The sequence below is a fragment of the Triturus cristatus genome, chromosome 2_2 (assembly GCF_964204655.1).
Source record: "Triturus cristatus chromosome 2_2, aTriCri1.1, whole genome shotgun sequence".
NCBI classification, from domain to species: Eukaryota; Metazoa; Chordata; class Amphibia; order Caudata; family Salamandridae; genus Triturus; species Triturus cristatus.
Window position 1 is genome coordinate 845,832,659 of NC_140582.1, and position 13,236 is coordinate 845,845,894.

Genomic DNA, 13,236 nt, shown 5'->3' on the forward strand with positions numbered 1-13,236 from the left:
GCAATGTTCAGATGTGAGTTAGTGCTTCTTAATCCATTGGTACCAAGAAATATGTCCAGAGATGTTTCTCCAGAAATGGTCTCTGGTTGTTTCTTAAGCTCAGGCGATCTAGTTACTTGCCAAATCCTGGTCCTTTGTATAATAATGTACAAGGGCCCAGGCTTGCTCAGGCACACCACTTACTATGCAGACAACTTCTAAAAGCTCATGTCCTCCACTAAATACCAAAGCAGGCAATCTCTTTGTGATCTATTCACAAATTACATTTAGTAGTACATAAAGTAATATTATAGTACTACTTTTCACGTACTTCAAAACGCTACTCACAAACCCACACGTGAAGGTCTCCGCCGTGGCTATCAGCTCTATGTGGAGATCTTCTCCATCCGCACGCATAAGCCTATGATTTAAATGCAAATGTGAAAGCGAAAAGGGGGAGTGGCTGGTAACTGAGGAATACTTATTACTAAACAGGAGGGGCTTATGGAGGGCTAAGGACGGGCTACCGGAAGGATATACTAATACCAACACCCATGAAAGAACAAAACCAATACATGTTAGCATACAAGCTAAACATTTTAGATAAAATGCTATATTACAAATTTAAACATTTTTAATTGCAAAAAATAAATTGCTTTAAAAAGTTAAAATAATTTTTTCAATACTTAAAAATATCTCAAATTAAAACATATATCTTCAATTAATCTTCATGAACAAGATATTACTTAAATATTAAAATGCTAGTGATCTCTGACCTGGTGAAGGACATTTCCATCTACGTGTGATCTCTGACCTGGTGAAGGACATTTCCATCTACGTGTGAAAAGTTACTAGTATTAACCTCACACTCATAAATTATGTCTTAGATGACTCCACCACAAGACACGCAAGTCTCCACTTAGTTATAAATCTATACTTTGAAATGGAGAGTAGCGAAAAAGTATCGATTTACACCTAGATGCAGGAGTACATTGGCGTGTAAGTAAATCTACCTGTGTACAATTTTTGAGAATAGGGCCCGTTGTGTTTTGGTGATCTGCTCACTGTTAAAAGGCACAGCTCAGGTGAACCGTGCACTAAACGTATCACGAGATACCACAACAACTGGTAAAATGCAACAACATCTGTGTGATAAAACAGGAAAAAGGGCGCATTTTGGTCTACATCCTCTCACTCAGGGTCTACTCAAGTCAGTCACAAGAAAAATTGAGATTTTCCAACAATCACGCTGGCATATAATGTAAAAATACATTATACACCAAGCAGGTCACATGTGAGGGGATAAAGGGACAATGAAAAGAGACGAATGTGGATTGGTGGGGGTACTAACAGACAAAACATCATAGTTTGCAAAATAACCAAAATAATTTGAGACTTTCAAAGCAGAGAGGGAGTGTGTGTTCGTTTTTGTTCGTGTGTATGTAAAGAATTCTTGTGAAATCCGACAGACACCTCACCATATCCGACTGAAAGCACCTGTACCCAACAACTTTCCAGAACATACATATATTACTAGGGTGTTAACACCCCGCCCTCCTCCCCCCACCCGAAGCCACGCCCCTGGATTTTTAAGGATTTATTTTTCTGCTGCATATTATTACACTGCACACTTTTCCCTTTAAAGTGTGTTCTGCTGGCTATATCTTTGAAACTGTTTCCCATATAGCAGCGAACTTTTTCGTGCTTAGGGGAAATGTAGTTTTATATAGTTTATTTCATATTCAAATGCAAAGCACAGAAATAAAACTGCCTAATTCTGTACGGCTGCACAATGACTTTAAAACTGGAGCGTGCCTCGTGGTAGTGAAACTGCAGGGCGAGACATCAGTCGGAGAGACCACAGATAAAGGCCTCGCCTCCGGTACGTACCATCGCTGCTCCCTCGCAGGACTACATCCGGGGACGGGGTCTGCTGTGAGCGGGAGCCGAACGAGTCCAGGCTGTCGAAGGAGTCGTCCCTGCCATGCCGCGGCGGTGAGAGCGAGTCGCTGCGCTCCGAGTCCCAGCAGTCGATGTAGCCGCTGTCACGAATGCTTCGCTTGGGGCTCTCGATGTCATCCGTCTCCTGGGACAGCAAGAGAGAAAAGAAATGCATTCTGAGGCAAGTCGCACATTCAGCGAAAAGCCAACACGCCCATTCAAACCCCAGCCCCATTCAGCATCACCCACACCTCAAAGGCAAACTAGCAATGCACCTTGAGAACAGAGACAAAACGCTTCCAGGCGCACGGGAAACTGCCACACTTATAAAAACACCAAACATTCACCCTTCTCTAGATTTCAGAATCAGCAGGGAGAAAGAAGCCAGTCTACTGACGAGGATAGAGGCCTCACAGGTGAAAGAACCAGGGCCTGCCCTAGCGCCTCGTGCGCCATCATTAAAAGGCAGATGTGTCCACATGTACTGGGGGGTGGTCTCCACTCTCTCGGGCTAGGTGCCCACAGCAGCACGCTGCCTGGCCCTACAGTAAAACGCACGCTGGTCCCATAATGAGGCAGTGTGTCTCGCCCTCCCTCCCGCTAGAAAAAGACATTCCTGCTATGAAAGGGGGGTGTCTTTCCGAGGCAATCAGCAATGAAAAATATGCTAAATGTTTTTGCTGATGCCGCCGAAGAATTTGGCGCAGCGCTTTCCTCGCTGCCAGCTCCCGGCCCCGGGGGACACGAGAGCCCTTGCGGCTGACCCACATGTCCGGAGCCGGCGGAACAATGGCCGCCTTTGACGGCCCCGCGCTCATGCATTCTTTGCAGCACAGGCCGCGCTCACTGAAACACTGCCGAGCCGGCCCGGGGAAAGGTCACCGGAGCCGTCCGCGCCCGCCTGCGAGAATACACCCCTTGTTCCAACCTCTGTCTTCGCATTCGCGACAATGGCACGGGCCGAGGAAGCCAAAATAACAAGGCCTGTTGAAATCCAAAGCTCAGCTCCACCTCCCTGGGGCTGTCGTGTGAATCGGGGCCGGGGCAAGTCATCCGGGCCAGGCACAGCCGACAGGCGAGGACAAACATCCCCAATGTGTTAATTCAATTGTTTTCCACAGAAGTGAAGCATTCTCGCTTGAACTTTTTTTGTTTTGAATATGTAAAAGAAAGCATAACGTATTCTCTTCGTCTGCTACAGTCTTACTATTAACCTTCACAAATCAAGTGATAGAAAAGTAGAATCGGGCACCGTACTGAGAAGCATGGGGTGGAGCACAAACAGTGCTTAATTTGAGCCGGTGGCTGCAAGTGGTAGGTACCAGCACTCAAATTATAGGGACTGGAACTCATTTTTCAACGTCAGACTGTGACCGAGAGCAAGAGAGAAAGTCAGAAGGGAGAGAAACAACAGGTAACTAGTGACAAGGGGAGAAAAAGTACCCGCAAGAGTAACCTAAAGAAACGGGAAGTGTAGGGTGATGGGCAAAAATGGAGGAACCAAGACTAGGCAGCTTTGGTATTCCGCAACCCCAGCAGTGGGCCCCAAAAGAGAACATTTGGCTGGTACATATCTATTCTTACAAATGAAGCTCTAGGCACAAATAAAACATTTGCACATACAGAAATGTAAAATCAATAAAAAGAATCCAAGGGATGTTATTAACCCGATTCACCTCCATACTCTTGTTAAACGTAAACGGTGCTGATGGAATATTCTACATATTTTAACATGTTGGGTGTCCTCCTTCATTTTCCCTCCAAACTGCATAATTAATCTCCTTTTTTATAATTTGGAGTTTTCAATGAATTTACAACTAGGATTTCTTAAATCATTTACCACTGCATAGTTGTGCCACGTGTCCCCAAAGCTTGCATTGGCAAACATTCCTAAGACAATGGCAAATACATTTGTGGCACGTGGTCATGATGTATAAACACATCATTAAGGCTTATATATACATATATATACACACACACACATTTTGAGTCATACTCCAAGAGTCTGTAAACAGCTTAACTTTATTCTGTGAACCATGGCGAGATATAGAAATGCGGACATGTCAACCCCACAGGCCTTGATCGAGAGAGAGAGAGCAGAGAGAGAGGAGAGAGAGAGAGAGCAGAGAGAGAGAGAGAGCACAGAGAGAGAGAGAGAGAGAGCAGAGAGAGCGCACAGAGAGAGAGAGCAGAGAGAGAGAGGGAGCAGAGAGAGTATATATAGTCACTGAAAAACAAAGGTTAAAGTAACATTATAGTTAAGTGAATAGGTCAGTGACAACATTAATGTTTTGAACTAAAAAAACACAGAAATTAATCAGTTATAGTTAGCAGAGCTAACTATGACTTGCAGCCCCACCATGTACTGCTTATGACCTCACATATTTCATCACTCTATGACATTTATGATATCACTAATGACATCACCCAATGAGTATGGTAGTTAGTTTTATAGTTTACATAGTGGCAGGCAACTACCATATTACTTTTCTAACTAATTTCGTACAGCCTGTAATTTTGGTGCATTTACAAAATGCATGTACACCTAATGCACCATAAGTGTATAGGTATTGAACACGTTATAAATCTTTGTATTGAAAAGTAACTCTTCATGCAAGTGACAGTTGACGACCTGTGTTCATTATGTTCCACACACGTTTTTTGGTACTGCAGAAAAAGTTTCCAGCAAGGCAAAGATTTTACATACTAAGTATTGTAAGCAGTCTTGAGTTATGAGACAGAATCGTAGCAGCATGACAATTTCTGCTCAACAAAGAAGACTGTGTGCACCAGGTACGAACCTATGTACATGTGCCTGTTTTGCTTCACAAGATGGGCTAGCTTTAAAGCTTTCACCAGAGTATGGAGGCTGTAGGTAGTGTGAATTTTAACGCAAACACAAAGATGGACGTAGCGCTGAACTTTTCAGACACTCTACACCAGTCATGGATCTAGGTTGAATCCATCATTCTTTAGCTCACCTCACCACCAGTTCAAACCAAGCAATATGCAAATCGGTCTTTACCCTGTTCCCCATGGGAACAGTCCAGCCGGACTGCCAAACCAGGTCTTACCTGGACCGGAAACAGGCATCCTGGGACCGGTTTCAGGATAACACCCCATATCAGCCAGGCTAGCCTGAATCCAGTGGCAAAGTGAGCAAGAGACCCACGTTTGGGCATACCCTGCCAACTTAGGGCAAACAAAGCAAACATAAAGAGGTGATGGACGGAGCACTGAAACTTTTCAGACACTCGCCCCCAGTCACAGATCTGAGTTGAATCCATCATCATTCTTTAGCTCACTTCTCCACCTCAGTTCCGAACCCAGCCATATGCAAACCAGTCTTGACCCTGTACCTCATGGGAACAGTCCAGCCCAAATTGCCAAGTCAGGTCTTCCCTCGACAAGAAACAAGCATGCTGGGATCAGTATCAGGGTAAAACCCTCATCAGCCAAGGTAACTTGAATCCAGTGGCAAAGTGAGCAAGGAACCCACATCTGGGCATACCTGGCTTGGCAGTTCGGGCTGGACGGTTCCCATGAGGAACAGGGTCAAAGCGTTATGAGGGATATAATATGTGAGATCATAAGCAGTGCATGGCGGGGGCACAAGTTCTAGTTAGCTTCGCTAACTAGAACTGGCAAATTTCTGTACTTTTTTTTTTGTCAAAAAAAGTTAATGTTGTCACTAACATTCACCTAACTTTAACGTTACTTTAAACATTCGTTTTTTCAGTGAATTTCTAAGGTTTTTGTTTAACAAAGTTACATTTCATTGCCAAATGAAAAGCCAATGACCTTTGAGTGTGGGCGGCGTCGGATTGGTCACAGGGCAAAATGTTTTTTAAAGGAGAGGGGGAGCAAGTGGCCAAGAGACCCTCCTCCCCTACCCTTATTAGGCCTTTGGGATCCCATTACCGAGGATCTTTTTTTTTTTTTTCAAGGGGGAGGGCACGTAGAAATTGTTTTTTTTCCAAGAAGTAATGTAATGTATCTTCCTTAACTTCAAGTATCAGGAGATAATCTTTAAAGAGACTGGTTACTTCATAATTTACATGTTTCTAAGGCATTTTATCCCATCAGACGACTTTTCACTTTGCACATTTACACTGTCATGTGACTAATTACTTCACAATCACTGCTCTCTGCCTTGATGGCTTGTAGAATTCGTGGTCCAAGTCATCACTTTTAGTTATGTTATTAGAGCCTTTTTCAATTAAAAAATACTTAACAATGATTGCACCCTTTAATGGGATCAAATATATTTATACATTAATCATTCCTTTTTCATGACTCAGTTTGATTCTTAATGGATTTCCTTTTAGCAGGCTTCTAGCAGATTTTTATTCACTATCTATACATGCACAGAAGCCGCAATGTTTGAGGTTTCTGAGAAGCGGCACCTCGCACAGGTAAATGCTGTGGGGCAACGGAGCGGGGGCGGGGGGGTGGTAGTGGAATCTGACATACGACGGGAATGTGAAAACGAACTAAATAAATAAAAGCACTTACCTTGCGCTCGTCGCATCACAGACTTCGGTGATGCTGCAAGCGCAAGTTAAGTGGTTTTATTTATTTAGTTTTCACATTCCCGTCGTATGTCGTTTTCCACTACCCCACGCCCCGCGCCACAGCATTTACCTGTACGAGCCGCCGCTGTTTCTGAGACGATCAACCTCACGTTGGACAAGGGGAAGAATGGTATCCTAATACTATTAGATCGGTCAGCGGCATTCAACACAGTCCTCCATACACTGCTGCTGAGATACCTGGAAGAAGTTTGGATAGTGGGGCCTGCCCGGAGGTGGTTTTATGCTATCCTCACAGACAGAACTCAGATCGTCCCTCAGCCCCACTCTTTTTAATATTTGTATGACACCTCTGGCCCACCTTGTTGAATGGTTTGGGATCACAGTTTTATCATATGCAGATGATACCCAGTTGATTCTCTCAGAGCGACAGCCTTCGAGTTCGGAGCTCAACTTCCAGAAATGTCTCACGGAGGTGTTTAACTGGATGAATCATAACCAACTAAATTGCAAAGCAGAAACAACAGATTATCCTGTTAGGTAAATTCAATGCGTTCTCGACAATGACCCGGTGGCCTGAGAGCAACGACCCCCCCCCCATCTTCCGCCCACTACCACGGCGCAAAACGGAGGATAAGGTTTGACTCGACCTATCTGTCAGGTCTCATAGTCTTAATGTTTCAGCAACTTGTTTTGTGCTGCTAAGAATCTTGAAAAAATGTCTTGCTTGCTTACCTCTAACTGCTCACAAGACAGTGATACATGCCATAATCACTTCGAGACTGGATTACAGCAATTTCCTCTTCTTGGGTTTGCAAACCACTTTTTATTTTGTGCAGAAAATCAAAAGATATTCAAGATCAAATCCAAACGATGGGACGTCCTTAAAGCAGATAAGGATCTTTGTGGGATAATAACAGGCCATCCTTCGATCCCTTTCAAAAGACCCAATACTTTAAAAAAACATCCTGAGTTCTAGTGACACACACAATACTTATAGGTGAAATCTAAAACGTGGTTAGATAATAAATTAGCAGGATGTTACAGATGTGGTGGGTGCATTTGCTGCAAATATGTTAAAAATAAGTCCACAATGTTTTCTAATCATGACCAGTCTAAACTGTTTAAGATCAAACCCTTTATGAATTGTAACACTATCTATTGTGTCTACATTGTTACATGTGCTTGCTCACTACAATATTTTGGTTCAACCAAAAGACCGCTCACAGAGAGGTGGAAAGAACACCTTAGTGCTATTAGGAACTCCCATTGCACTGCACTTCAAAGACCAACACCAACATATACACATCAGTCAAATTTCTTTCATGGTCATTGATCACATATCCATTCACCACAGAGGAGGTGATACGGGACTCAGATTGAGACGCAAACAGTGTTGGTGTATTAATAAACTGTAAGCAGTCAGATTTGGCTTGAACATGGATCATGAACTTTACATCCCTCTCTGGCAGATCAGTCTTTTTGAAGTGCAGGACCTAGCATTGTTATTAACAGTTTACATCTGGGAGGATACATTAATTTTTAGAATAATGGTATTGGTTTCTGTTACTGTTACTGTAGGATGTAGTTATTCCTGAAACATTGTCTATGTAGGAGGTGCAACTCTCCACTGTGTTTGAGTTTTTAGGTCTCAAAAAATGTATTGCGACTCTCTTCAAAATCTCGCAAGCAGAGTCGAGTTCATTGCCTAGCTAAATTGGTAGTGTAGTCTCTAGAGTGTGTTTTCTGTCAACATACGTTTACATTTGTTACTTAAACATGGGATTATTTATAGGAACTTTTCAACGAGCGGAGGATATATTTTCAATATATAATCTCTCCTTCATATATCCCTTTTTATAAATAATTTAGTGTTAGGGCTCTGTGATCTGACAAGGAGTTATCTGGGCTTGAACCATTGGTATTATTTTGGTTTTTTTTAAGATTAACCCTGAAGTTTTTTGGACTACCCATAAAACTTACAATAACCTTTAGAACCTTTGAACATATATAAAAATGATTGTCTGGTATACCTTAAGGTTGTCATTAGACCCAGCAAGCATTAAGCTTTGGTTTACATTATATCATCGGTCATAATACTTATTTTTCTTATATGTCTGTATCTTTTTTGATTTTGTTACTCTGGCACATACCTAGGTTATCGAGTTTATAGCCTAAAAAGTAGAAGTTCTCTTTGTCTTTCTATAATTTGCGCCCACCTTGCACATTAATCAGCAGCATTATGGAACACTCTCTGTGTTTTAAACCAGTATCAAACCAGGATTCGAAACCCGGATCAGTGGTTTTCAAGAAATTCTAATTGTCTCAATACTTGATATCAGGAGTTTTCACTGAGTGCGTTCTGAAAGCCTTTTCATCGTTTTTTGTTAAATTGCAGCATATTTACCATACTATATATCCTTTTGCATTACTCGCAACACATATTTAAATTAGTCCGATATTATTTTATTAAATCATAGGAATATGTTTTATCATGTTAGACGTTGCTCAGCACTAGAGGCAAACAGGCAGTGTAGTGGTATTATCTCGTATCCATAAATGCTTTAACCAACCGGGGTTCGGTACAGGCCAAATATCTTGACATTTCCTACATATTGGTTTAAGAGTGGCATATCTTGGTAGATGTGGCCCTGTACTACGAGTTAACATATAGTGCAGTGGTATACTCTATCGTTTGATTTCATCAGTAAACTTAGGTTTGAGACCTAAACGTGCTTCTACTGCAATTGTTACATTTTTTGGTTTCCATAAATAAATAAAAATTGGGTTATTTTTTCTTGTCTTAGTTTCGGCAGTACAGGTGGAATTCGAGCATTTCAAAAGTGATTTGTGCTTAATCTCGATCTAACTAAATGAATGCATTATAAAACTAATTAGTAATTGGTAAGTTCGTTCGTGTTTCTTGTGATCTTATCGGACCATTTAAAAACATTTTTTCCCATAGTCTTTACTTAATTATCTTGCAAGGTATTAATGTTTGGGAGCTGATTGGATAAAGGCAGGAAAACTGCAGAGTGGTTTGTGACTTGAAAATGGCTAGACGCGGAAGGTACTAGAAGGTATATTTTTGTTTTGTGGCAAAAGAGAGTTAGACTTGCATTGTGTGCGTTGACAGAGCTTAAGTGGAGAAGTAAAGCCATGTGTTTTTTGTGTTTATTGTAGTGACTCTCCAAAGGTTTTGACATGGATACTTTCTAGCATGTTTAGTGATATCTGACCTGCAGTGAGTCTGAATTTAACTGTGACCACACACGCAATGATTTTGGATACACTGCGGGATCTCCTTGAATTAAAAGGTTCTTTCTCAAATGGACGGTAAGTATGAAACGCTCTAGGTAGTGACTCTCCATTATTTTAGTTTAAATAACATTGCCATAATTGATTCTTCTTTTATTGTGTATGTCTAGTACAGCAATTCATTTAAGGTGGTGAAGGCGCAAGGTGGTGGAAGCGCAATTGGAGATTTGTTTTCAGTGGACAGAGGGAGAAAGCAGCACCTGGAGAACTGGTTTGGCGTGTTATATATGGTAGCATGCACAGACTTTAGGAGCAGGTCTAGCTATCTTAGCGCTACTACGCAGCTAAAGTTTTGTTGTATGCTTCAAATTGATTTAAGATATTAGCGGTGAGCACGCTACATTTTAAAGGTAAAATGTGTCAAGAACGCGTTTGAAAAGTAGCGTCTGGCTATTTTAGCGCTACTTTGTAGCTACATTTTCGATGTATGCATCAAATTGATCTAATATATAAGAAGTTAGCACGCTATATTTGAATTGTAACGCACGTGTTGGAAGCGCGTTTGAAAGGTAGCATCTGGGTATTTTAGCACCAATATAATGTTCCTTGATGCACATCTACAGTTGATAAGAATTTAAACTTTAGTTTAACAAGGTAAGTGGCTGGGCAGGATAGTTCCTGTTATTTGGAACAGGTTTGTGATTCAGAAGCATTGGGTTGTTTGTTTATCAATAGGGTAGATCTTTTAGCTCTAACCATAGTACTTTGTGAGTCTGCACATGTATACCAAGTTAGTGCATTAAAACATTTTCAGTTTCTTATTGGAGCCCTTTGGTTGATTTACAGTGAAATGCAATGAAACTGTGAACGATACGCTTTATTATAAGCTTACAACTATTTTGTGAACATTGCTTGATACAGGGTAAGGACACTGTATCACAGGGGTTCAAGGCTAGATAAATACTCATGTTATTGTCAAGTGTGTTATGTATTTCCTGGAAAATCATTTGCTTATCTTTTGATTGTTTTTATATCACCAGACAACGATTGGGATTAAGAACACTTTTTGGCGAATCCATTGGCTACATAGGACATTTATAGAAGACTCTTTCGGGTGAGTAATATGAATGGAACATCCACTAATTTGAACAGTAGACAACATAAGAGGTACACCTTAGGATGTCCAATCCCGGGGAATTACTTGGGACACTAGTTCTGCTGGTTACCCTAAAAAAATATATCTTTATTTATATAAATTGCCCTTTTTCATTTTTCTTATTCATTTTCTGATTTCCTTATATTTCTTGTTTTTCCCTTTTTCTTTTGTATCTACTTTGTTTATTCTGGAATCTAGGGGACATTGAGGCTGTGTCTTTCCTAAAGCTTTTGTGTTTAGCTCAATCGGACTATCAATATATCATTTGAGTTATGGACTTTATTTTATTTAAGCTGGTAGATAATCTGTTTTGTTATTACTTCATTTCATATTGATGTTTATTTTTATTATTCATTTGTGCGTTAGTCAGAATATTGTATATGTTACAGCCCTGAAGAAGCGGATTCAGTCCACAAAACACGTGCTGGCCACTTCAGCGTTCACGTGCCTACGACTTTTTTGTTGACTAAATGTTATGGATCTAACCAGTAGAGTTCAACGCTACGGTTTCCTTTTTTGACTAGAAATCTTTCAAATAAGAATGTGATATACCTACTAACAATGTTCATCAATGAAAGCAATATAAATATATAATACAAATTTGAATTTTGTGGAACCATTGATTTGTGTATTTTTTGACTCCCCTCTTCGCTCCGATTTTAATTTAATGTATATGTCAGATGTATGAACATCTGTGTGGGTGATTGCACAGGGCCTATTTCTTGGATTATCCATTAATTTTTGTTACATGATGTCACATATCACAATACCAATAGGCATTATCAATGACCTTAATATGCATGGCCAAGCAGCACATCTCTATTCCAACAAAAGAACATCCAATACAAAAATACACCAACTATAGGCACAAAAGGTTTAATTTAAGCTGGCCCTAAAGTAAAGGCGAAAAGCTAATGAAGTAGATCGAAATCACTACTGCTGTACGGAAGAGACTAACAGGCACATGCATCAAAGGAAAAACCGGTCGCAAACGGGCAGATTCTCAGAATCTGCCCCTTTGCGACCGGTATTTTTGCATTTGGGATGCATCATCCCAAATGCAAAAATCGCAATTTAAGGAATCTCTAAATTGCGATTACTTAAATTGCAATTGCATTTAAGGAATCTCAAATAGAGATTCCGTAAATGCCATGCATTAAAGTTAAAAAATTAGCGATTTCGCTAATAGGGGGAGCAAATTACCATTAAGTTGAACTTCATGGTAATTTGCAAAAACTTAGAAAAATTCACTTTTTTGCATCTTTCTAAGTTACATGTTGCACACACACATGCCCTTAGGGCATGTGTGTGTGCAACATATGTGCACAGATGAATTTCAGGGGTGCAATAGGGTGTCATTTTGACACCCTTGCACCCTTGAAATTGCATGAGCAATTTGCGAATACCTACTGGTACTCGCAAATTGCTCATGCAATCTCCAATTTATTCCTATGGGCCTGAAGGCCCATAGGAATGAATGGGACGGCATTCCTTAATTGCGACTCGCAATTTGCGAGTTGCAATTAAGGAATGTGTAGGAATTCCTATTTTTATAGCGATTCCTACATGCATAGGCTTTTGCAATTCCTTAATTGCGATTCCTTAATAATCGCAATTAAGGAATCGCAAAAGCCTACGTTGATGCATGTGCCAGTAAGAATACAATCTGGTTCAGCCTGCAGGCTGCAGCTGAAAGAGGTATCACAATGCATATGTCAAAAGGTATTTTGGTCACTGAGAAAATGGCTTGGGGACCACATAGGAGGTTGGCTGACTGAGTGGTAGGCCCTCTTCTTAAGAAGTCGAAGGGCGATAAAGTATGGGAACTGTGATGCTGTTGCAATGGAGACGGGGTGGGGTCAAAGTGTGGCTAAAAAACACCCAAATATTCCGTAACTTTTTTCGATCTTTCAACTTTAGGTAACTACATATAACATAACGCCCAGTTTGAATGAAAAATAAATGCAAGTTAAGTTAATCAGTTGGAAATACACTATCGTACATTATGAAACCTCTATTAGTTAACGCACAGCCGTGCTCTGCGTGTGTAACCAGAGAGCCACCGAACTGAAACCTGGTTGGTGCAGTGGAGAATAGTGACCTATGTATGTTTAGTGCTGCGAGGTCTCCAGTCTGTGAAAGAAAACACTCTGATTATGTCATTATTTTAAGCTTGATTTACTCACAGTGTAAGATATGCTGCTACAAAATGCCCAAACAGGTTTAAGATAAAAGAAGTGCTTCCAAAATATAAATTTTAGTAATAGTGTGACTGTACATAGTGCAATTTTTTTTAACTGTCTATTAAAAGCACACCGCTCAGAGCTCAGCTGGTAACTCCCTTGCAATACAACTCAGAGATATTAAATC

At 40.7% G+C, this 13,236-nt stretch overlaps 1 protein-coding gene across 11 annotated transcripts in view; it reads right to left on the reverse strand.

The window, feature by feature from the left end:
- The window catches only part of LIMCH1 (LIM and calponin homology domains 1), an 860,130-nt gene that overhangs the window by 273,386 nt on the left and 573,508 nt on the right, over window positions 1–13,236 (reverse strand). For all 11 annotated transcript variants that reach the window (XM_085642190.1, XM_085642189.1, XM_085642188.1 and 8 more), the window contains exon 7: window positions 1,870–2,065. In XM_085642190.1, the coding sequence (XP_085498316.1) occupies window positions 1,870–2,065 (196 nt within the window). The remainder of the gene's footprint in view (window positions 1–1,869; window positions 2,066–13,236) is intronic.